At 41.6% G+C, this 26,050-nt stretch overlaps 2 protein-coding genes across 5 annotated transcripts; one reads left to right on the top strand and one right to left on the bottom strand.

Moving 5' to 3' along the window:
• Positions 1 to 1,328: 1,328 nt before the first annotated feature.
• Positions 1,329 to 18,435, bottom strand: rpap1 (RNA polymerase II associated protein 1). Of its 4 annotated transcripts, none has more exons than XM_035532881.1 (26): positions 18,328 to 18,435; positions 17,846 to 18,040; positions 17,329 to 17,477; positions 17,140 to 17,232; positions 16,823 to 16,961; positions 16,445 to 16,600; positions 15,832 to 16,044; positions 13,822 to 13,937; positions 13,511 to 13,609; positions 13,270 to 13,371; positions 12,935 to 13,102; positions 12,648 to 12,830; positions 12,335 to 12,469; positions 12,062 to 12,232; positions 11,807 to 11,964; positions 11,135 to 11,305; positions 10,753 to 10,948; positions 10,522 to 10,634; positions 10,149 to 10,344; positions 9,677 to 9,823; positions 9,049 to 9,191; positions 6,832 to 7,600; positions 6,086 to 6,262; positions 5,268 to 5,324; positions 4,779 to 4,921; positions 1,329 to 2,230 (listed from the first exon to the last, which is right to left on the bottom strand). In XM_035532881.1, the coding sequence occupies exons 2-26, from the start codon at positions 18,030 to 18,032 to the stop codon at positions 2,182 to 2,184; spliced, it is 4,230 nt and encodes a 1,409-aa protein (XP_035388774.1). In that variant the 5' UTR covers positions 18,033 to 18,040; positions 18,328 to 18,435; the 3' UTR covers positions 1,329 to 2,181. The 4 variants fall into 4 exon arrangements, with proteins under 4 accessions (XP_035388774.1, XP_035388775.1, XP_035388773.1 ...); XM_035532882.1 differs by having other exon boundaries at positions 10,522 to 10,631; positions 17,846 to 18,078; XM_035532880.1 differs by having other exon boundaries at positions 17,846 to 18,078.
• A 1,354-nt stretch (positions 18,436 to 19,789) lies between these two features.
• LOC113576662 (transmembrane protein 151B) lies at positions 19,790 to 25,772 on the top strand. The gene is made up of 2 exons (XM_027008886.2): positions 19,790 to 19,996; positions 22,277 to 25,772. Exons 1-2 carry the CDS (start codon positions 19,892 to 19,894, stop codon positions 23,825 to 23,827), a joined length of 1,656 nt encoding a protein of 551 aa, XP_026864687.2. The 5' UTR covers positions 19,790 to 19,891; the 3' UTR covers positions 23,828 to 25,772.
• The last annotated feature ends 278 nt before the right edge of the window (positions 25,773 to 26,050 follow it).

Here is a 26,050-nt window from a genome sequence, read left to right on the forward strand (position 1 = left end):
AAATGTTTGCGATATCATACTTGTCCCTGGTCTAATTCTCTCATAAGCAAATATATTAATACAGAACAACTAAAGCAAAGGAAGAATCTTTGGAACAGTTACTGAAAGACAACAGAGTAGCATACAAGGATAGAAGAAGATGATCACAGAAAAAAAATGAATGTACATATCACAGCAAGAAATGCTGAGAGCTAAAACTAATACTTCTATATGTTGTTCATTTATTGTCTCATCAAAAAAACAGGCCGACATCCATCATCATGCAACACCTTGCATTATTCCCCATGACAAAGGATTTTCAGGCTCATGGCCATGTTAACAAGGCAAAATGATGGCCAAACAAGACTAAAACAACAGCAAATTATGAATATTGCTCAGTTTGCACATATGGGACTTCTGGCACTAGGCATTTGTTTATGACCCAGAGGCTTTTGATTTGTTTAAATAGTCAGCAGGTTTTTGTGTCACATGACACTTGATGAAATACAAAGTCATTGCTTCAATTATGCATTTACACACCAGTAAAAATGATACAGGTGTCAGTACACATCTAGTAACACAGAGACACTTGGAAAGAACAGCTACTATCTCTGACTCACTCACTCTCTCTTTGCTGATACTTTTCCTTGACCAGAAAACCTGAGCCTCAAGTTCTGGTTTCCTATTAAATCTGGTTTTGGTCTAGGTTACTTTGCTAGTCAGAGTACAAGTTCTCAACAACAAAATATCTACCTGCTCACATGTTTTTCATTTGCTTTACCCACAAAAGCTGACAAGCACATGGAAAGAATGAAAAGGAGATTGCAGACTGCCTCATATTGCAGACACAAGCAATATGTTTGGAGAAAATATTCAACTTGTAATTTTTAGAATTACAAGCAGACTTGATCTGCCAGATCTCTCTGTGCTCTCAAAAGGTGTTGGCAAGTGGAGGCTTTTAATAAAAGCTTGCTGTCAGTAGGTATGCTTTTCTCCCATATTTGTTGTTTTGCCTGAAGTCAATGTGGATATTGTCTGTGGACCAAGATGTCTCCAGTGCACCATTCCCTTCATAATATAAGTTCCACTGAATTACTACTCTGGCTAAATGACATTATGACCTTGTGACACCAATTTAGTCCACTTAAACTGGGATTCTCAATCACCGCCTCCTCCTCTGCCCACTGTAAGCCTTAGCTGGTGTTAGTGGGAATATGCAGTGCACTTACACAGCACCCCCATGTGCTCACATATGTAACCACTGCCGTTTAATCTGACAACACTTCTATCACATGTAAACGCCTGGTTCCTGTTACACACACAAAATCAAATACCACAGTCAAACCCCAGAGAGTCCCAGCCGTTTATCCTCCGCTTACAGGAATGTGGACAGGAAGGGCCATACAATTAGATCATCTAATCAGTGACAAAGAGATACTGAGAAACATGCAATACTTTCTGCTGAAACAATCAAAATAATACAGTGAACATGCCACGATACATCCTGCAGGCCAAAAGTGTATTAAACCTGGGGGCATAAATTTCTTTCATGTTATTTAGTTGATATACATATGTCTCTCTCTCGCTCGCTCTCTCTCTCTCTCTCTCATAAGAGAGAGAGAGAGACACACACACAGATAGTACACTGCAAAAATTAAAGAAGGCCTCCACTTTTATTCAGTACAAGAATGTTTTTGTTTTTTCTGTGTTTTCTAAAATCCTATTTATTTTATTAAACTTAGTGCTGGACATCTCAGTATTTACAACTTATCATAAATACTAAATGTTAAAGTATTAGTTTTCATCTTTTTTAATGTATTTCCACACTTTTTTCCAACAAAGTTGAATTTCATGTTTTAAATTTGCTAGAGAGAGCCTCAATCGAACTGCTATTTAAAAAAACATTAAAAAAATAAACAATTGGAATAAACATGGGAATATTGTTCTTCTTGAACATACTCAGTAGAGCTTAAGACAACCCCCTTCCATCTTATAAATTAAACAAGATCTCCATCTTTGACATTTTTTGCTTCTGCATTACAGAGTATAAAAGGGAAAAAAAAATGTAACTCCTCATCAAATTAACATGCAGTTTTGCACAGTAGAATGTTTGTCCTGGAGATTCCAGAACCTTTCTCATGCTGATTATCCTGCTGCTGGACACTGCTTCCCTCTGATTGTTTGCACAGAACTGAAGGTTGCTCAGTGGAATGGGTATTGAAACAAAGCAGGAAGTCTGTCTGCATTCAAGCTGTCAAGGAAAAAGTGAGAGAATTAAATGGATGAAATATAGCCCCACCAAAGAACTGTGTTAGAAAGTGTCTGGACTTGTGACAAGTGAGTTGCTGGACTTTGTTGTTTCTCTTCAACAGATGGGTTGTGGGGTAAAAGGAAGTGAGCAGCAACTTTACAGAAATTGTATAGCAATTTTGTAATTCAACAAAGCAACAATAAAGAGTCTTGAGAACTTCTAAGCCTCAGCCTACTCTTTGAACAGCTGCCCAGAATCACAACACAACAGCAGCTGCAAAGCAAAAATGATTAAATTAGAGAAGACATCATTAAGTGACAACACACAATAGGATTAAGCCACAACAAAAACACAGCACATTGACAATGTTTAGTTTTGGTTGATGTGTTTGTGCTGTGGCTTAATCCTAATGTGTGCTTCGGGCCACTAGGGGCAGACATTTGATATAAATGAACAAATGAATTTCCAATGAAAAACAAGAATTTGAATCGGTCCAAATGTCAAATATATATATATATATATATATATATATATATATATATATATATATATATATATATATATATATATATATATATATAATTATATAAAATCACTTTTATATAACATTAATCTTTCCTGTCACTAGCCATTTTAGAGGTCTGCAGAAGATGAGAAAGTTTGTACTCAGAGGCTCCTCAGTGCAGTGAGGAGTGGTTCAGAGGTTCAAGGAGAACTCAGAAGATGAAGTAAACACTCAAGTGCAGCATGTTATGCTTGTGAGCCGACCTTGGCTACGATTAGAACAGAGTCTGAACACAATCTTCAAAACCAATTTCACACTGGCTTGCAGCAAGCAGTATTCAATTTAAGTTAGGCCTGCACTGCTTTTACATCAATTAGATGCAGAAACCGATTTGCACAGGGAAAGACTTTAATGGTCCATTCAATCCCAAACCAGAGTCTCAAACAACTGGAGGATAACATCAGGAAAAAAGTTTGTTTTATTCTACCAGGGAAGCTGCATCATCCAGAGGAACTTAGTGGCCCCTACCAGCAAGACAATCTAGAACAGATGTCAGCTGAGCAGTGTGACAACTATTAGCATTGCTCACAGGAGGGCTTTTTGTCTTCTGCTGGCTAGCAAAGTATTCCTGAGGGAGACTTTCTATTTTCCTTCGCTCTAAAAAAATTAAGAGGATGTAACAATCAAGCCAGCACAGGAAGGAAGCTCGACAGCGCACCAGTGTGCCACCAATCTGAGGACCAAAGTGGCTGCCTCTGAACTGACATTTCTGAACCTCTGAAGGAAGGGCTGTAAGTTGGGAAGTACATTTCCCTCTTCAGAGGCCCACAGCATCAATTTTAGATGCCATAGTCTATTAATACTAAGCCCTCTTTGAGAATGAGTCATATATGTGAACTAGCACCCCAAATGCTTCTTTGTGGGACTGACATGACATGGTCAGCATGACATTTGACTGCTGGTTTTGTTTTGTATTTTTTAACATCCATTACATCATTCTCTCCAATACACACACATATACACACAGGGCTAGATTAAGATCACTTGGTGCGCCTGTAGTTAGGGTGCCCCATCCCCACAGATTGTACAAACCTAAAACCACTCTTAAACATCTCCAAATTACACACATGGCTCATCCACTGTTAATCACCTAACATAAGAACATCATGTTAGCATGGCTACCAAACAAAGTACTACTCCTGATCACTCTCATTGATTTTTTGTGGATTCTATGCTCTGTTGCTCAATAGTTTGTCTCTTTATTTTTCCCATTTGGTACATCCACTGAAGCAATGCCTTTTATCCATGTTTTACATGCTAATCCAACAAAGACATACACAATAACGACACCTTGGCTTATTGGATATTTACAGCTAGATTTTTACACTGACTGGTAAACCTAATATGAACTGAACATAAATATGCAATAAACAAATCATGTTAACATGCAATTCAAATTTAATTTATTTATTATTTATTATTTTGTTTATTTATCGTGAGTGACCTTCTAGTGCTCCTAGACAATTGCCCAGGCCCCCTATATGGTAGATCTGGCCTTTTTTTGCACAGGTAATTACCTAGCCACTAGTAATTTAAGTGAAGTGCACGTGGTGCTGGTTTCTCAGTGACTCATGCACTGATGAATAGAGGAAAGAGAAAAGCATGCTGACTGTGCCTCTCAAGCTATTAAGAGGAATAAGAAATACAAAATTCTCTATTCCACTCCTTACACATACCATCTGTCCCAGGGACACATTAATTTCTTGTTGGCTGCAGGAATCTTTTTCCAGAGATCTTCCACAGCACAAAATTAGTGAAACATTTGTTTCTGCCTTGCTCCTGGACTCTTTCTCTTTAGTACTGAACATACCTGCAGAATACCAACCTGAGACACAATTAAAATTTCATTTTACTGAGAATATGCAATTTAAGAATGAACACAACATCCCCTCTGTGTATTCCTATGAAAATTTATTTTCACAGTCTGTGCTTGTGTTGTTTATTGTAGCTTCTCCAGACACAGGCCATCAGCAGCTTGTTCACCTGTGTCTGCCACTCCCCTCCTCAGGCCCCGCTATGCTGTGGAGCCAGCGCGCGCGGACGGCTGGCAGCTGTTCATAGGTGCTGAAGCCCAGTGGATTGTGCTGCTCAGGCAGACGGAAGAGCAGCAGGTGGTTCCTCAGCACCTGGCCAAGCAGAGAGCACCAGGTGTGTGTGTGTGTGTGTGTGTGTGTGTGTGTGTGTGTGTGTGTGTGTGAGTGTGTATGTGTGTGTGAGTGTGTATGTGTGTGTGAGAGAGAGAGAGAGAGAGAGAGAGAGAGAGAGACAGAGATAACCAGACATCTGTCACGCAAACATGAGCTATAGCTATATCTCCTCTAAAACACTGTAGCCTTACACTACAAAGCCTTTGTAAAACTGCTCTAACATCCAGGGAGAGGGAGAGGGAAGGAGAGGGAGACAGCAGGCAAGACAGAGATTCATACATAAACCTTAAAGAACATAAAGAAGTAAAAGACGACAGGGATGTACCTCATCTGTCAGGTAATAAGTCTTTCTCAGCAGGCTCCTGCGTGTAGCCTCCACCTCCTGTGGAGAGAGAACGTGAGAAGACCAATGAACCCTCTCTGGCATAATTCACCAAGCAAAGTGCATCAAGGCAATACTTCAAATGCACCTTACATTGGACATCAAAGGAGCCCATCCAGCACCTCATGTACGGTTGTCTAGCCTGTGACTACTGTGCTTATTTCCCACCTGCCTCTGGCTGCCACATTACATCTAGGGCCATGTGATAGAAGACTACTCCAGTTCCCTTTGGAAGACTATTACAACATTAGAGGCTTCCTCACCATCCATCAAGCTGGCAGGTGATCCATTTATCATGACTGACTGAATTTTATCTGTCAGCATTCAAAACCTTTCCTTCCATCATACTCATCCTCAGTTGTTTTCTGACAAAGTCACTCCTCACCAGTGACAGAATAAGGACAGGTATGTCTCATGGCTCTGGTTAGGGCCCCAGTATCCTTTCCCAGTCTTTCCAGACAAACACACGACTAACTATGGTCCAATATCAGCTGAGTAAAATTAAGTTATTACTTAGCTACCTGGCTCAGAAATATCCATATTGCAGCAATGGGGTTTCTGCTTTTCTTAAATAACACATTTCAAACTGTTACTGACATTTGCCAATAAGACTACAGAAGGAGAAAAAACACTGTTCTAATCAAAATCACAAGTCTCAATGAAACATCGATTTTTGCCAACAAAGGACAAGAATTTGTGCCAATTTGAATTTGGGGTCATGCCCCCCACACAGGCCCGCCTGAAGGGTAATGCTGGCGCACCTGCGACACAGCGTCCTGGGAGAAAACAAAGGCGTTGAGGTGGGCAATGGCCACAGAGTACAGCACAGGACACCGGTCACTCCGCAAGGCCCCAGTGACCAAGCTGCGGAAGTAGAGACCTAGCAGGGGCAGCGAGTCCTCTGGTGGATTGGTGAAGCTCTCCAGAGGGACGGGCAGCTGAACAAGGAGAACACATGTCAATCATAATGCCACAGAGCGCTCACTGCTGAGCCCCTAGCCCAGCCTCATTAGAAGCCTCATTTTGTCATGTCCAACTTTTGATTGTTTCCTAATAAAGCAATGTGGTGGGTTAGGATGTGACTATCCACCATGTCATCAAGAGGTACTCTTGATTACTTCTTCACCAGCTAGCACAAAATCCAGGTTCTTTGCATCTGTCAATTTTATGTATTTTCCCAAATGTTACATTCATTATGTTAGTTAATCCTACTAGATTTCTGTTGTGTAAATAATTTTTAAAAACAAAACAAAATACAATGTGAAAGTAATAGGTGAGACACCCAACAAAATGCTGACTTTTTACACTGTAAATCATTAACCAACCTAACCATTAACAAACCCAATCATTAATAAAATTTCTTCAGGCTGAGTTTGCTAAAAACCAGAAGGCTTCAGACCCCTCCCTGGGAAGCTAGATAACAAGACCATTTATATATATTTTTTATGGCAAGCTGTTATCAGTCAGGTTCTGTGAGGACAAAAGCACGTCAACAGCAGTAGCTTACTTGCTCTAGGGAGACACAGAGTGAGCGCAATATTCCCACATGCTCCCCGAACAAGGCGAGCCTCATGGTGGCACTGAAGCATCTCTGCAGTGGCAGAAGCAAGAAACAACCGAAGAGGGCGTCACCGAATGATACGGCCTCATACTGGGCCAACAGCGCCACGTACAGGTCATGGAAGGAAGCCAGGCCAGGCGGAGGCGTGCCCAAGTCTATGGCTTCCAACCGTCCGGACTGTGTCAGCCCACGTAGCAGCGCCCAGGTCAGCTCCTGCACAGGCTGCTCCAGGAAGAGGTCGCTGGAGCACAGAAAGATGCAAGCCAGACGGGCCAGCTTTGCCCCGGCTGGCACGGTCTTCAGCGCCTGCTCTCTCCAGCTCTCCAGAAGCAGCAACCATTGCAGGCAGTACACGACCGACTGCAGTGCTCCGGCAGGCAGGGCCACCACCTGCAGCCCACCACCCTGCCGTACGCCCGCCTGCTCGTACAGGCTGACAAGCGGCAGGAAGGGCCAATCAGAGGGCATGGAGGGGCCCGTGAGCTCAGGGAGGAGCTGCGAGGTTAGCCATGGGTTGCGGCCAAGGTGGCGGTCAGCAGAGGAGAGCACAGCTTGCTCCATGTGGGCAAGGTGGGTGAGGTAGCAGCCACGGATAGAGGGGAGGTGGGAGAGGGCATCGCGGAGGAGGGCCCCCAGGCCAGTCAGCGGAGTGAACTTCTCCTGGAGTTGCAGCTCTGCCAGTGTAGCTGCTTCAGGACCCCCAGTCGCACCTTCCCTGAGGAACACAGAGGGAAGAGCACGCAGCTAAAAATGACAGCACTACATTACAAACACTGCTGCTTAGTAATACTGAAAAGTTACACTTAGTGTGAATATTAAAAATATCTATACTGCACAAATGAAACATCCAGTCACTGATGAGTAATGCACATTATGGAAAGGTCACAAGTGGCCTTTTTCAGAAAAACTGCTCTATTGACTTGCTGTAGCTGCTGCAGCTGGACAGTTTTCAAAATCAAAGCTGTGTTAGCATTTATTAGCAGCTCCAGCATTTAAGATTCACTCTCCTTTAAATAAAAGAATGATTAGCCAATATTTTTGGAGGACAGTTTCAATGAAGGGAAAAATAGGCATTGTAACTTCTGTACATACAGATCAAGTTCTATTTCTACAAAATCAATTTCTCACCACCTTCTGTATTCAAGACACCTTATTAAGTATAACCAACTTACACATACATTTTATAGGTATGCAGCCACAGACTACAGCCCATCTGTTGTCATGCACAACTTGTCAGCCATCATGTACCCCATTCATTGCTGATCAGACCACTGATCAGATATTATTTATATGAACATTCTCAACAAAGCAGTCACACTAATATGATGTATAGCAACAGCAGCAGATGGGCTGTATTCCAACAAGGACTTTCTGATAAATGAACATAAAATGGATGTTGAATGTACGTGCTTTGAGGACTGTCAAACTATTTCCTGTCCAGAAAGAGTACCATGTGCTGCCATCTTCTGAAGCAAGGTGAAATTACAACAGAAACACTGTCATCCTGTACCTCCTACATTTTTAAATATGGGAGTTATTTGTTGTTTATGTTCAAAGCCATAATAACGAATGTGAACAATAAAAACCAAAGAAGCAGGTCATAAACTCAAGGACTGGAATCTGTGGTCTGAAGATCAACAATTGTCTTTCATACAAATCAGACCAAATATAGGCATACACCAACACCCAGTATAGAGGTTTTAGGAGAGCGCATAGCCTTTCCAAGTCAACCCTTTTCCAAACCTGCATCATTATTATACTTAAGTTGATTAAAAGCAGAAAAGTGTGATCTCTGAGAGAACTGAGATCTATGTACCAGATGCTGCCCTCTTCAGCCACTTCAGTAAGCAGTTTTGGTAGCTATTAGCAAATGCCAATACACAGTCCAAAGCAAAACAGCATGCACAGAGAGGCAGGAGAGGTTCTCCACTCCTGCCCAGCTAACCAGGGACTGCAATTACATGAGCAGTACATCAGAAAGTTTGGGTTGACGGACCCAAACTCTTGCAGAGTCAGCAGAGGTGAAGGCATCTGAACCATGCAATGTGATGGGTTCTTGTTATGGATGTCATGGAAATAACATCTTTAAGATACACACTACAAAAAAAAGGCAGCGGCACAAGAATGAAAGTCATATGGTGAAATTCTGAAAAGAAGACTCACGGAAGGAGAATGTGACTGAAGACAATAGTGGACACGAGCTTGTGCACCAGATATTCACTTCCAGGCAGCAGCCAGGAGAGCAGCGCCAAGGCCACCTGATGGAACAGAGGAGCGTGCTTGGCCACCTCTGGGTCCACAGGAACCTACAACCACCAGGGAGACCTCGATTTAGTATGAGACAGCGGTAGCTCAGTGGTTAAGGTACTTGACTTGTAATCGGAAGGTTGCTGGTTCAAGCACCAACACTACCAAGTTGCCACTGTCGGGCCAAGGCCCTTAACCCTCAATTGGTCAAGTTGTACCCAGTCATAATTATAAGTCGCTTTGGATAAAATGTAAATGTAAAATGTAGTATGACATCAGAATATACACAGAAAGCATCGCTGGACAGGACAAGCTTCAAAACATTAAATTTCCACCACATTTCTCTCAAACTATTTATTAAAGCTAGAACAAACACTTCTCAATCTTTCAACACACCATATTAGCAATAACTAAATTGTCTGCCTTGTGTGTATTAGCATCAGCATGTGCCCTCTGGTTAATAAACTGTTGAACTAGATCGGCAAGTTGAACATGATAATAGCATCTGCTAAATGCCATAAATGTAAAAACAGTGTTAATGTACCAGTCTGTGGGCCAACCGGAGAAGCAGGTAGAGCATGTGGTGCTCATGACGTAGAAGCCAGGCGCTGGTGTGCGACACAGAGGGCATCACCCCAACACAGCACCGCAGGTAAGCCAACATGGGTTTGGCAAGGAGGAGAGGGCTGAACTACAGAGAGAGGACCTGAGATCAACATCTTCCCCCAGGAAGAGGCATCACACCCATTTCATCTTTATATAGATTTAAATCAATATTGTATTTGTAGTTGGCTTTTATCCACTAGGTGGCAGCACATGGTAGCATCTTGATTACAAGTTATCGAATAATTACGCAATATGTCAGCTGAACCAGGGGTATTAGTGCAGTGAAACTGCTACACCATGAAGTGCAATGGTACTGCAGAACTGGGATTGGAAGGCACTGCTGGAGTAGTCACAGCAGTGATGAGAAATAATATAAATCTTACTAACAAGCTGTTGCGATTCAAACCTACATTCTTGGCTAGGCCTCTGTGAATGGACGTAAGGTTGTCCAGCAGGTAGAAGAGAGCAGTAAAGAGAGGAAGAGGTGATTCAGATGCGACCAGGCCACGGGCGCTCTGAGCCCTGCAGCAGCCCAGACTCGGCAGGCTGGGGACCGCCACTGGGCTGGGAGCCCTTAACACAGGCTGACAGATGATCGAGCTGGATCTGCAGTAGTAAGAACACACCCTCTCATCCACTTACAGTAACACATCCACCGACTGCAGTAGCCAGAGGCATGTAATAGTCCTTAGAAAAATATGTGGTTTTACTCAAAGATGGAGACAGAATTAATTCACTAAAAATCACCTCCTTTGAAAAAGAGCAATAAAGACATTATCAAACCTGAGGCGCTCTGTCATGATGTGCATGGCCTGATGAGCAATGAGTGGGTTGAGCACCTCTGAGGTCAGAGACTCTAGTTCCTGGAGACACTGCACTGGCTGGAAAGAGTTCTGCTGACGCACACAGCACAGTGGCACATATTACATCACTGCGCCTTCACTGTCACCAAAAACACAACTCAGTAGTGCTTTCTTAAGTAATTCCTCATTCCTGCTTTTTATGACGGCTTACTTGCACACTGAGCTGGGAGTAATATGCCCCCATGCAGACCAGGTAGCACGGCAGCAGGGTCAAGGCACTTGACCTCTGACCTGGGTCATCCAAGGCTCTCATGCAGCCTTTCAGCAAACCGGTCACAGTGGGCTGCAAGCCAGTCACGTGACCCCACGTCACTGGAGGAGGGGGAAGATTCTCTGTACCCTGAGAGCTGCCACAAAAACATTTTTGTCTGAACTTTTTAAAAAGTCTTCAAACTGAAACTAAAAGACCAATAGAGGATTTTTCTGATGCTTATCAGTGTGTGTCAGGAACAGTCATTTGGCAGTCAAGAAAGTAATCACTGTTTCTCTGTTCTTTTCTCAAGGCTTCTGTGGAGTTGTAGTCCAGCTCTCACCTGAGCAAGGCACTCTGTAGCTCCTCGTGGCAGCCAGCAGTATGGGTGACCTGCGTGAGAAGCGACAGCAGGGCGGTTATGCGCTGGAGCTCCAGGAGTTGGAGGGGCTCGGAGGGACCACAGGGCTTCTGTGCAGCCTGCAGTGTCTTCACCAGCACTGGGTACAGATCTCTGCAGTGTGTGAGGTGAGGTGGAGTCATGGGAGTTACCATATAAGAAGCCATATATTACTTAGGAATGAGCAACCGCATCTCTACACTGAATACTATTATGTAAGCTAACAGGGAAAGTGGTTCCACAAAACTCTCTCTAACACTTTATATACTGTTTTTAGAAAATCCCTTCCAGATCCGGAGACTGACTGTAGCTTGCTTAAATACTTAGGTTGCAAAACAGTCAATATGAACTTTGAATTTTATTCAAAGAATTTACCAGATGAAATTTTCACATTTTATCTACACTGTTTTATCTACACTGTACATACACAAATGTATTTAAAATTTACAGAGCATTACACATGCATTAAGACATTACTTCTAAGTTGGTTATTTTTAGATTATTTAATAATTTTTAAAGCACAACAATAGTTGTAAAATGTAAAAATTGGGCATGCTTAAAACTTTTAAATTAATCTTGAACATCAATAATAAGGAGCTCTGAAGTCATTCTTACATGTAAAGCTTGCTGGCCTGGCCATAGCTGGCAGACACTGCCCACAACCTCAGTGCCTCTGTGCTGCAACAAATAGCTTCCCCTGGCTCTAAAAGCAGCACCGAAGGTTCCATTGCTAAGAACCGAGACAAGCACCTCCGTCCCCCTAAAGAGTTGAGCTGAGACATATGAACAATTCAGAAGTGAAAAATCCACACATTGAATATGTGCTAATATATAATATATTGATTCAATCCAAAGGTAGTCAGCACTTACTATTCTGGCACACACATGCCTCCCAGTACTCGACAAAACCCGGAGAAGCTTCATCACTGTGGAAACAGGCAACCCATATAAAGAGGGTGGGTATGGGGAGGATGTCGGAGTCCATGTGCAAGGCAGGAACTCATATATCACAGTTTCCATCAACCGGGGGCAGTCAAGGATCTAGAGGTGACAAACATAACAGAGTAACAAAGTACACTACAGAATATTTTAAACGAAATTATGACAGGGCAGAATGTTTGTATCAGAGAACTCTGAGTTCACCTGAGTAGCAGCAAAGGTGGAGTGGCGAGCAATTCGGATCAGAATCTCCAGAACATCGAGAACGGTGCGCGGCACAGGCCGCACTACCTCCAAAATGTACCGCAGTCGCTGCAGGAGCTGCATCTTCAGCAAAGCCTGTGGACAATAACCACCATATGCTGATGTTCATGGCATTTAATACACTGCCCACTAAACTGCTCACTACAAGACTGCTTGTGAGGAATCCAGTGAAACCAGCCTTCCACTGTACACCTCATTTGAAGGCACACACACTCTTTGTTGTGCTTGGAAGTTGGTCATAGGTCTGCCTCACCTTCACAATGTCCTGCCGAGCAACGTCATGGTCCAGCTTCCTCTCCTCTCTCTCTTTAGTCATTTCCTTCTTGGACTTAGCCAGACCTTCTTCATCCTCTTCGTCTTCCTCCTCATGCACAGGGGGAATCAGGGGGAAAACTGCTGTCCCCAGCAGCCAATGGAATGTGGCATCGAGACACTCCTGCAGAAGACCAGCGCATTTATAGGAGGACAAGACAAAGATTCAGTTAAAAATCTTTTCCTCCATTTAGGGCGTAATCCTACTGCTGTTGTATAGTTTGTCACCTCATCCTCATGGGAGACCAGCAGCGCTCGAAGCGCCCGCACGGCCGCTGACATCACACTCTCCACGCTGTCGTCCAGGGAGAAGCGCAGAAGGAAAAGGAGACCGGCATCCAAGAGGGAGGCCAGCACACTGCCACTCAGGCACGTGGAGTACTCCCCAGCATGAGCCTGCAGGTACAGCAGCACAAACACATACTTACCATATACTATCTATTGAAAAAAATCCAGTACATGTTTTCTCAATGAAATGGAGGGGAAGAGCAGGAAACTAACAGCAGCAGCTGTGGAACCATAAGCTTCAACCCAAGTCGAGTGAGCTGACCACTTAGATCTACCTTGGACAGAATATGGGCCAGGGTGTTGAGAGCCAGACTCCGCTGCTGCGTCAGCTTACTGCGTGAGAGGAGGAAAATCTCCTGCAGTGAGTATCCTGCCAGCTAAAGCACAAAGAGAGAGGCAGAAAAACAGCAAAAAGTGTACGCGTTATGAGATGAGATTGATTAAAATAATTGGATGAATCACGTCAAAAAATAAACATTTTTTTTTTAAAAAGCCCATTCATCTGAACCAACTGACCTCTGGCTCATCTCCATGGTGATGTAGGCCAAGATGAACGGGCAGGTCTTCTGCAGGTGGGATAAGAGTGCCAGAAAAGTCGAAACGGGCCTGCATAGCCTGTCAGTTTAATACAGGCGCAAACACAAATGTGCACACAAACAAGTCTATGAAAGTATACAGACCAATATCAACCTACATAAAGTTTTCATAGAATATTTATTGCCTCAAACATGTGTTCAAAGAATGCACTGGACTGAACTAAAAAAGGCACATGGTTAATGAGGTACCCTAAAGACTCTGGTTTTATGCTTTCCCAAATGACTCTTTACCTTTTTGGTGCCCTGCCTTCTAGGGGCAGGCAAATCCTTCATCCATTCCAGTTTCTCAGGCTCCAGTTTGTCCATATGAAGCCACTCCTTCTGGGGCTTCACTGGTAGCTCATCCACTGCATAAACAAAATAATTTAATTAAAAGTCTCAATATGGATGCTTCTTACATCTAAATGACATTAAATTGACTAATACAAATTAATGCAAACTATGTGCAATAAAAACAGGCACACTGTTAAAAGCAGCAGACCAGAACAACAAGATTTCAGCAGATGATAACAGGTGCTGATGGCTTAAGAACTAAGACAAAACAACATTATTCCTTGTGCTTTATTCATCTTAGAGGTGATAATGCTCATTTTACCACCATCATATTTTTAATCTAAAAGACAAATATGCACTTTCTTCAGATAGTCTCTTCTAATCAAGATAACTGAAAGTGATGAGTCCAGTCTGGCATGCTAAGGCTCAAATGGACGATCTCTGTCAACAATCATCAGCATTTCAGCACAGTCGTTTAGCTCATGAGTTGCTGTAGATGAAGCTGAGGCAGATGCAGCCTCACACACTTCCACTCCAGCTGTGGTATGAGCTAGAAAGATCAGTCCACCTGCCTGACACCCATATGTAGTAATGTAGTACACACCAACAATCCGATGCAGCTTCACTTAACACTTATGTGGCAATCAAGTGAACTGCAGCGAGGGTAAGCTTTTCAGGGTAGTTTAGATATTCGTTGTGCCTATGACTAGATTAGGTCTGTTTAGCACTTATTTTTGAATTTAGCTGAGGTTACTGGGCACCCACCCTATGGTTCTGACATCAAACTTGTAAGCCTCTCAAACTGTTTCATCAGTGAAATAAAACCATGATCAGATGCCAGGACATCATCTCTTTTTATTAAAAATGTTATGTATTCATGCTGGGTTCTCAACTCAATCTCTGACATTTTAGCACCACTTCTCTGAAATGAAGTTTGGCAAAGAAATCTGGATACATTTTTACTGAGTGGGGTGAAATCTGATTGGTTGTCACAACATGACTGTACAATACCATTCACAATCACATGTCTGACAGCCCTGAAATCACACCCCATGTTTAGCCTTATTTCATATTCCCCAACTAAAAAACACAAAGGTTTGTCTCAGAGATGTAAACTTAATAATATAAATATTGGAAAAAGTGGGGTAAACCACTACTGAGATTTACATCATGGCACTGAGTAAAAAGAGATCAGACTCCCTTCTGGCCAAAAGAGCTAGGTCAGCCAGTTCAGAGCAATCAATTTATTGATCAGGAACATTGCCAAGGGTTTGGCTGTAAAGTGCTGACAGGAGCTGAGAATATAGGCAAACCAGCAAAATGATATGGGGTGTTTCAAACCTGAAATGTAATTTTAAATCTGAGCCTTTGGTTGCCCATATAGTATTTTTGATATGAAACAATAACGGAACTCATAACTTTCCTAACTTAAGAAAACATGCCAGAACATATGCTGGAACACTAAGACTGTAAGCACACCATGAAAATACAAATTCTGAATAACTTAGCTTATGTTAACTTGCAACACCAAAACATTTTAGCGACCCTCACAAGCCACTTTATTAGAAACATTCAATTATTAGAAGCTCTCTGAAGGTGTACACACACAATATCCCTATTAATGGTCAGTTTCTGACTAAAGGACTGCATTTTTTCAGGTGGCAGAGCACTCTCAATTCAGCAGTGACATTAACACAAAAACAGCAACACTTCAGTGCCTAAGAAACTCATACTACTCCAATGCACACTACCATAGCACTAGCACGCCAGTGTCAGTGGTGTGTTTAGAGTGCTACACCACTCATGAATGGCAGCAGATGCACTACAGTCTGTAAATGTACAAAACTTGCCATCAATTGGGCCAAACACATTAAGGCTATTCTTTTTTTCCTTAAGACAGGTCCAAGTCATGTGGTACAGAAACAGTTCAGGACTAAGGTGTTGCTGATTGGACTAAACATGGCTCACTGGTGATTGCAGGATGAACTGCAGGTTTCGTCTCATCCTCTTCATCTCCCATCATCAGGACCACCTCAGAGTCTAGTTGTGGCTTCGCACACTGAGGCTGTACAGTTTTGCTCTCTGGCTGGTCAGGACACACCTCTCTTTGGGGAGGTGGGGATACTGGTGATAAGGCTTTCTGAGACTTTCGTGATCTAACAAAGTCCACCAGTCTTGGATCTGAAATAAAAGGAGGATTGATAAACACATAAAATAAACACATATCCAGTAAACACTGCAAAACACTGTATAACAAACTAAAGTTTCAACTGCAGTAGGGCACAGTGCTGTACACTGTGAGATCAGCCATCTAATATCAGCTGGCTTTTAGTTGGCTTTTGATATTTATAAGGGTAAATGGGCTTTTAAGGGAACAGAAAAGGCTGTGTGCCATCAATAACGAAGATGCCACATGAAACAGAATGCTTTAACGTGTGGCAAAATAAGTCTCTAAAAATAAATAATAGCATATATTTCACCATAAACTAAAGAAATTGTATGTTCTAAGTACCTTTTTCTTTATAGTTATGGTCCAAAAATAACTAAAAAAGAATTAACAATGCTAGAATGTCAGTGTCACCTAATTGGGCCAACAGCAACTTCTGTTCCTCCAGGATCTCAGAGTGAGACATTCCCTGCAGCCTGGTCTGGTTCTCCTGGTGGATCTTTAGAGTTTGCTCAGCCTTATCTGGACCTAGACCCTCACCTGAGAGCAGCAATGGACCATCAACAGTACCTATGACAGAAGAGAAAAATTTAAATAGACACACACGTACACAACTATAGATAATGTAAATTAGTAATAGTTAGGAATACTTGGTTTGATGACCCTTTTAGAATGTACAGCAAAATGCCAGTTCCAACACATTTTCTCTTTCATTCAGAATTGCAATATGCTTCACTGCTTAAATCTGTCAATACAGTAATCACATTAAGAGAGGAAGACTTAAACACCTACCCAGGACAATATGGCTGGATCCAGAGGCCTGAGGTGTGCTGACCAGTGGATCCTTCTGTGATTCTGCACCTCTTACTTTAGCATTCTGCGCAGCAATTTGACTAGCAAAAATACTTTTTTTGCCTCTGGGTGCCATTACCTTTCCATGGACACAAAGACAATTCATACACATTCCTGGAACATAGACTCAAAATGCTCCAATATGCTAAAATACTTCTAGACACTTTTTCATAGGAACTGTAAAGAGAGATGCACCTGACCCCATCTAAATTTCCAGTACATTTATAAAGGCTATTCTCTGTGTGCCAAAATCTCACCTGTGTCTGGATTGTAGATCGATGCAGGACTTTGGGAAAAGCTGTGCCTGTGAAGGCTGGGAATGATACTGGTACAGCACTAGTGTCTCTTTCCTACAGAGAGACAGTAGTGTTTAATGGAGCCAAACAATGCTGGAAAGATTTAGAAACAACAAATAGCCAGACTATCTAATAATTCATATAGCTCACAATAATTCTGGAGAGGACAGCACTGATATGGGTGTCATGTCTGTCCAGTAGCTCCTCTGGATCCTCATCCTCAAAACACACTCGCTCCTTCTTGAAACGTGACTTTTTGGGAGGGGCAGGTGTCAGTGTGGGAAGCTGATCAGGGAAATCTATACAGCAGTGAAATTTCTATCAGCCAACCAATGAACTGGCCAATGGACAATTCTGGCACAAAATTAGGTTGACCATACATCCTATTTTTCTTGGACATCGGACATTTCTGGGCACTTAGAATGTGAATTTTTTTTAAACAAAATTGGGACTTTTTACATAGCCGAAAATGTTCAGAATGTAGTTTTAATTGCAAGTTGATATTTGCTTTCTTTGCACAGCGCCACCCTCATGTCCACTGTCCTTTTTCTTTTTTCTGAAACAACATATGGCCACCCTAACAAAATAAAGGTTTGGATTATATATCTGTAGAAACATAATTCCGGACCATAAACAGGTTTTGACAAGTGTAACACCCGGGACGTACCTGGTATTGTCACTACATCTCTTTGATTTCCCAGAGACTTCTCACTGTCATCAGAAGCGATGTCCCCTCGGCGCTTATCTGGTCGCCTCACTATGTTTACAGCCGACTGAGTCCCTGAGGATAAAAACTGCTCCTGTTCTCGGAGCAGGTCCGATTCGGAATCTGTGGGTTTTGGACGTCGTAACATCCTCAAATCTGCCAGAGGTCAAACAATTCGAGAATCGATTTAGGAACTGTAACATAAGACATATAAGGAATGGATGAGATACGTTTATGGCAACTCATAATGGACTCAATTTATACGGTAGCTCAATTAAAGTCAAGCAAACATGAGCTAGCTAGCTAGCAATCTAGCTACATTGTCAACTTTAGCTGGCTAGCAAAACTAGCTTGTTACTAACTACAGTTGCATAGATAGCTAACAAGTAATAAAATAAGGGCGCTATGGTACAAAGCAGAATAATAATCATTTAAACACATACCTATCCTCTTAGCGAAAAAAACCTTTATTTCCTACTATTTTATGTAGCTTACAAAATAAATATGCAGAATTAAGTCTGTGTAAACTGTACACACATAACGATTCACAGGTGAGCAACTTCCGGTTTGTGTATGCTCTTAAATTTCAAAACAAAAGTCATTGCTGCTGATACAAACGTTAATCGTAGTTACTATGCGTGACAGCTATCATACACTGCATGGGCAGAATCCATTTGACTTCTTGTCTTGTTTTCCTTCTCTCTGGCCTCAGGAGAGCTTATGTAAGACCAATTTTCTTTCTGTTATTCATACCATAAAGTACATTTTTGGAGTCATATGTGTTATCCTATGAGTGGAAAATTAAAATGCATTGAAATCACCTTTTTCACTAACAACAGTGGGAATAGTAGTGTAGTATGGTATTTTGTGCTTGGTTTGGACTATTTTTCTTAATGTGTTGACCTTTAATATGAATGCCTTTATAGGGATGGTTGTCACATATCACTTCGCCATGTAATGTTAATGTGTCTTTGTGTTCCTTGAATTTATGGTGCAAATATGAATCTAACAATTTGACAGAACTACACTGTAAATATTCTACTGTTTGTTTAAGAGTTAGATTAAGTGATTGAACTGACTAATTATATTCATTTTTGGATTTAGTTCTATTAATGATTTTCCACTGAAATGTTGTTAATTTTTTTTTCATTCATTGCTCGTTAGTAAATTTGGGTCAAAGCTGTTATTCTATTTTGTAAAAATAATTGATTTTGTTAAAATCATTGTGACAACATCCCCAACATGGAATTACATAACTACATAAGGTTCCACTCCTTTTGTGCAGGTCACTCAGGTTTTCAGACAATTATTTGGTTTAGGACTTAAAAGAGCCAAAATAAAACTTTAAAAAGAAAAAAGAAAAAGAAATGTGACAACCAACTCTGGTCTCCTCGACCTTCACGTTTCAAGAAAGGCTGGGCAGTCTGAACAATGCAGATACCCAGAAATCAAACTGAACTGTAGAGGAGTCTCATTATAATGATGAAGAAGAAGAAGAAGATGATGATGATGATGATGCATTTAGTATAGGCTATTTATAATCATAATCAACTGTACATTAGCAAATCGCCTATGCAGAAAATAAATGCTGACTTTAGCCACTTCGCAAATCATAGGCTACTTTATCAGCACAACATAGCCTAATTGTCGTTTTGTTAATTTATTCGTTATTCGTTCCCTCTCGCTTACATTTATGCTAGTCCTGCATAGTTCAATTTATCTCTCCAGCCCAAATATTTCCAAATTGCAAACGTGTCTATATTAGTTAAGTATTTCGTGGTTTTCTCTTTTTACCGTCCCACAATGTATCAGGAAGCCTCCGCAGTCTCCCGCGGTGCCCGCCCCCACTACAATGGGAACACCCATAGCGGGATCCCCGACATCCTTGGCTGCTATCCTACTAGTGGACCCGGACAGAAGACGTCTCGAACCCATTTTGATTGAGAAACTTGGGGTCCCAGGGATCAAGCAGGCGAGTTGACTGATATATGTCAATCCTGCCGCAGGATGTTGTCTCCAGGTGTGGAAACTGATACGACTGCGGAGGAGACAGCGCTGAGCACCCCAAACGAAGGTGCGGATATACCGGCCAGCCTCGACATACTAGAGGAGGTAAGACATCGCCAGCACATTTTGTTCATAGAGAGGAGATGAAGTGGTGGTGTGGTTTTCTGTTGTGGATGTTGATTGCCGTTTTTCCTAAGCAGTTTTGAACAGCATTCAGTTTAGCACATGTAGTTTAAAATGTAAGCTATTTTTGTAAATTCTGCGATATTTTTGTGACATGTCCCTAACATTAGCTCCAGCTCCAAGCTTCTCCGTTCATGGTGATGATAAACTTTAAAGCAAGTTATTGATCGTCATCGATGCTGAAGGCTATTTTAGTCCTTTGCAGCATTCCGTCACACAAGATTAGCCTGCAGACTTTAAACAATATACCATTAAAATAATAATATAAATAAATTAAGGCCCTGGATTTACATTAGCACTAATTATGGGCCATTGTTAGAACCATCCCAAGTTACCTGTAAGAAGCACATTGCTTTCCCTGGGGAGACACAGACTACTAAGAAACATAATGCTTTAGAGTTGCAAAATCTTAAAATCAGCATTATGTGAACTTAACATTACATAAAATATTTAAAACATGAAATACCTGACAGCTTATGCAGACGACTTGGTCTCAGTGATTGAAAAAAAAAACAACCATTGCATGCTTCCATTCATTACTAAAGAGTGCCCTTCTCACATTACATGCACCATATTACTCTCATTCAATTCTAGTTTGCATTCATTAATGAGTCCATGAGTTAGCTGGACAGTTGTGTGCCTGCTCAAATCCATGTTTTCTGACTTTCACACTGAAAAATAGTTAACTGAATGTCAGTACTGATGTTGAGCAATTGTTATATCTTGTATGAGGCTTTCAATACGGTCATGCACTTTAGTGTTGACCTTCATCTCCATCACCAACTGACACATGGAACTCTTTGTGGTTCCAGTTAGTCATGACTTCCTTCTCTGTGACCATTTTTAGATATCACTCTGCTTTATGATAACATGTCATCAAGTCTCAAAAGGGTTCCATATGTATTATTTGTCTCACCCATTTTAATTAAATAAAGTTTTTATTTAAAAGAACAACAAGGCAACCAATCATATTCTCTGGTGAGTTTGGAAACTTCTTTTAGTCTCTTGATCTTGGATAAATAATTGGAGCTTTCATACATTTAGCTATATCACAAGCCAAGTCAAAGGAGCGTTTGAAGTGATTCTGTTTTGGAGCACGGGCAGATAAATATTCTTACTTGTATTTAAACTTTAAAACATTGGATTTAGATGGATAGCTCAAAGTCTTGGCAGTAATCTTTTGATTTACAACCAGATTTACAACATTTTAAATCCACACAATGTACACTCAGCTCAGGGTGACAGAAGAGAGCTGATATGGCGCTGCAATGAACATGTGACTTATTTTGCCACACGTTAAAGCATTCTGTTTCATGTGGCATCTTCATTATTGATGGCACACAGCCTTTTCTATTCCCTTAAAAGCCCATTTACCCTTATAAATATCAAAAGCCAACTAAAAGCCAGCCGATATTAGATGGCTGATCTCACAGTGTACAGCACTGTGCCCTACTGCAGAAACATTTTGTAAATATTCATTTTATTTATTTTGAACAGATTTCTGAATATCTGTTGCACATCTAAAGATGAATTTTTATCTCCTTATCTTTATGCCAAACCTAAATTTGTCTCCAGTATATTTTTATGGTCAGATTATATTATATTCAGGAAGGCCTATATCTTGTCAGTCTTTTTTGAACATAGCGTATCTACTTTCAGCATCTTCTTTCCAATGACTTTGAAAACTAGACAATGACCATTACCAGTACTGTTTGCTTTGAGTTAATTAGACATACTATAATATAGAAAGCTTGAGCTAGAATTTAAGTAATTAAGCCTGATATTAGATATATGGCAGCAATACAAATCCTCTGCCTTGGCAAGTCCTCCTTGTTCATTAAGCCATTTTCCATGAGGCAAGTGGAGGTTTTGTAATCAGTGCACTTTACTACATTTAGAATTGAACTGCATCTCTCATGCTCACACATCAAAATACTGATGATTAACTGGTTAAGAATATAAAAGAATCTTTAAGACGAGCACAAAAGGTTGTCTCATTTGTACTGCTCCTTAAAGATCAATGGACTCTGATCCCTGATGGGTTTCTGTGATAATCTATGGTTGCCCTGCACTGTGAGTTTATCTAAGAGATTGATTCTGTCCTTTTATTGTGGTTGTTTCAGTTTACAACACTTGAGTCTGAATAAGTACTTTAAGCATCTTCTCTTTAAGCATCGTCTCTCTTTCTTTTGGTCTCTGCAGCAGAGGCCGGTGAAGCAGTCCCTGGGTGCATCCATGTGCCGTGAGATGCACTGGCGCTGCCTTCTTCTCTCTCTGCTCATGTACAGCTGCATGGGTACTGTGGCTTGGTGTCAGCTGGCTCGTGTCACCAAGCTGAGCTTTGACTCCTCTGGCTCCTCCCTGACTGCCTCCATTAGCTCAAGGCATGGCGTGGGAGGGCGCTCCATGATCTACCATGACAGTCCTTGCTCAGACGGGTACATCTACATCCCCGTGGCCTTCCTGCTCATGCTGTACATGGTCTACCTGATGGAATGCTGGCAGTGCCGTGCCCGCAGCGAGCTCCAGTACAAGGCCAACGTGGACAACGTCTACGAGAGGGTGCTACGCATGCGGCAAGCCCGGCCGTGCGTCTGGTGGAAGGCCGTCAGCTACCACTTTGTACGGAGGACAAGGCAGGTGACGCATTACCGCAACGGAGATGCCCACACCACCACACAGGTCTATCACGAGCGTGTCAACACTCACGTGGCAGAAGGAGAGTTTGACTACAGCCGCTGCGGAATGAAGGACGTCTCACGGGACCTTCGGGGGCTGGAGGGCCATCCAGCAACAAGGTTTCGCTTTAGCAAGTGCTTTAGCTTTGCAGGGGCAGGGCCAGAGAATGCCTACCTCAACCAACGGGCCAGGTTCTTCTCGGAACTCGAGGGCCTGGATGACTATATGGAAGCCAGAGAAGGCATGCAGCTGAAGAACGTTGACTTCAAAGAGCACCTCATAGCCTATGTGGATCCTGACCAGTTACCCTGGTATACCTCTCAGGTTGCTTTCTGGCTGGCTGCTTTCCTTATGCTGTCCTGGCCCCTGCGGGTTTTGATAGAGTATCGCACAGCTTATGTACACTACCAGGTTGAGAAGCTCTTTGGATTGGAGTACAGCCCATCTCCAGAAGAGATTGCTCCTGCTCCTCCCAGGAACAGCTGGTGCAGCAACCCCGGAGGAGAAACTGTGGACAGCACTGAGCTAGAATGGCACATTCGCTCCAACCGTCAGCTTATCCCCAGCTACTCAGAGGCCATGCTGATGAACTTGGGGAACTCAAGGTGTGCCCAGGGTGACAGCAGGTCCTCCAATGACTTCCTGCTGGATGACCCCCAAGCCCAGGGCTATGGTGCCTTGGCGCGAGACTGTGAGCACTGCCATCAGCTTGGAGGAGGGCGGCGGGCCACTGTTAGCTCCAGCTGCTCCTCCATCTTCTCTCGCCACACATTGCACTCGCATGTGTCTCTGGATACCTCCCACTTCTCGCTGTGCCGCATGTATGGTTCTGGGCGCACTGTGGAGCTGTGGCGGAGTCGTAGCAGCACACTGACTGAGCGTTGCTGCCCAGATGAGAGGTGTAGCCGCTCATCCTCCAGCCAACTGGCCCTCAATGACAGCCCGCCCAACTACCAGGATGCCCGCTTCTTCCCTGTGCTCATTGTGCACAGGCCAGAGGGCTGTGGGGACCTGTCAGAAGCAAGGAGGTACTACGTCCGCAGGGGCTCATGCTGCTTGGAGACTTCCCTTTGAAATGGCACATGTAATAACTTTAATAGAAGAGAGACGTATATGAAAGTGAGCAGTATGACTTCATCTCATTGATATATACCAAAGCTGAACTACGAGGAAACTGGGCCAATGCTATGTGAGGATTCAGAAATCGATGAAGGCTGAAATTGAGGCAATGCACTTTGGTAAACTTTGTGTTGCTTTAATGCCCAATACAGGAGAAAACTGAATGTGGGAACAATAACAGCCTTTAAGATCTGTAAAAGCCTCTATGAGCTTTAACTTCTTTGTAAAGTCTTGTCCTGTGCATTCAAGTAACATTTGCCCTTTCAAGTCTTGAATACAAACCCAAGGGCTTAATTTAAATGAACAGATATGAAACACATGAAGATCTTAAAATTCCTTTAAATTATGTGTGTGTACCAAGAAAATTGTATATTTGTACCACAAAATATCTGAGGTTTTCTTCAAAGGGTATATAGTAAAGAAATATGTTTATGCCTTATATTGGCCCACCTGGTAAAAGTATTGTGTTGGGGAACCTAATTCAAATCACAAGCATGGACAAGCTTTAAAAACATGAAAGATAACATGGCTGAAAAAAGGTTTGTCTTAAGCAATGTAGGGAACTGCCATTTACCTTCTTTAAAAAAAGACTTATGATATATGATTTAACCTTTTTGACAACTAGAATAATATTTAACTTTGTAGAATTCACAGTTTTTATGATAGGGATCACTTTTAAATAAAAGACATAGGTCAACATCATTCATTTATCCACTTGTGTAGTCAGTGTTGCTGTGTAGAACAATTATGGCCATGGGTTATATTTATTTTGTGAAAATAAAAAAAAAAAAAGTAAAAAAAAAAAAAAAAAAGTAGCACTATTATGCAGCATGTGGAGCAGTAAAATGTGATACATTTTAGTTTCAACACTACAAAAATGATATGTGAGTAGACCCTAAATAGCTATAAAGGATGAATGTTGCATGGCAGTTAATTATGTTTGTTCATAGACTTACACATTCACAGGATATGCCTGTCATCACTATTGTTGTTATGAGTTTTTAGACTGCTAGATTATCTACATACCTAGAGGTTGTTTAAATATCAGTTTTAAAGCCACAAACACGCATTTGTATTGCTGTTTATATTCATTTAATATGACCCATTTTCAAGTAATGTAACCAACTAAGATGGTTGCGTCCTGTTTCTGAGACCAAAACCAACATTACATTGCCTTATGATGAATCCAAGAATTTTTAGCTGCCCAACAATGTTATGAGTGTGAAAGGTTAAAAAAGAAAAGATGACGCAGTGACTGGCTTTGCATTACAGGGGAAGCCTGTGTTATCTCAATCACCCTCCCAATGTGATATGGTGTAGAAACAGAGGTCTGCATTGAAAATTAAGTTTTAAAGAAAATTTGAAAACATGAATATTCAACATATATATTCCATAGTTAAGACATTGTGGAACTTTCTGTAAGACTGTGGACATTAATCTGGACAGCTGAACAATTCTTATGTGAAGAAATCATTGAATATTGTCCCAGTGCTTCATAGCATTGTGTAGACTCACTGCACTCACTGCTGCAGGTTCAAGTGTCTGATCTTGGCATCTTAATTTTAAAGGAGATGTAGTCTACAAGATGCAATAAAAAATAAATAACTATTTACGCACAGGCCCTCACTTTTATGTTGTATCATGTTTGTCTTTTGTAATATTGCCTGTCATCATCTAGGCCATGTATGATTAGGTAAAAAAAACATCACTAAGAGAAATGGCATACGTTTTCATTTGGTATTATTTTTTTAATTATATTTTGAAGCAGATTGCTTGGCTACAACACAATTTCTCAACACAGTTTCTCGGCTATGGTTATGAGCAAATAAAGGTAAATTAAGACCTGTCAAATGGTGCAGCTAAAATGGCCGTGACTGTTAAAAAGAATGCCCAAAATAAATTTGTAAAGACAAACAAATGTTCCACGACTTCTTTATTTCTGGCCAAATCTAATATTCTACTACAAACAAACGCACACTTTTTGACACGTTTCCCTCACTCTGTTGCGTTACTCACTCAGGTGTATTTTGTCTCCATAGTAACGTGTCATCAAGCGCACAAACTCTATCAACTAACTGGCATTAACAAGTGAAAAATATTTATTATAGAATAAAGGTTGTGATATTAAACTTAATCTATGAAAACAGTCGGTGGAAAAGATTTCCTTTGTCTCATTCA

This window comes from Electrophorus electricus, chromosome 13 (genome assembly GCF_013358815.1).
Source record: "Electrophorus electricus isolate fEleEle1 chromosome 13, fEleEle1.pri, whole genome shotgun sequence".
In the NCBI taxonomy this organism is placed as follows: domain Eukaryota; kingdom Metazoa; phylum Chordata; class Actinopteri; order Gymnotiformes; family Gymnotidae; genus Electrophorus; species Electrophorus electricus.

Coding starts and splice junctions, on each gene's coding strand:
- rpap1 (XM_035532881.1), bottom strand. CDS start 18,032: ATGTTACGACGTCCAAAACCCACAGATTCCGAATCGGACCTGCTCCGA. Junction 16,045..16,444: donor GTTGCTGTTGGCCCAATTAG/GTGACACTGACA, acceptor CTTTTATTTCAG/ATCCAAGACTGGTGGACTTT. Junction 12,233..12,334: donor CCACCTTTGCTGCTACTCAG/GTGAACTCAGAG, acceptor TGTCACCTCTAG/ATCCTTGACTGCCCCCGGTT.
- LOC113576662 (XM_027008886.2), top strand. CDS start 19,892: ATGTTGTCTCCAGGTGTGGAAACTGATACGACTGCGGAGGAGACAGCG. Junction 19,997..22,276: donor GCCTCGACATACTAGAGGAG/GTAAGACATCGC, acceptor TGGTCTCTGCAG/CAGAGGCCGGTGAAGCAGTC.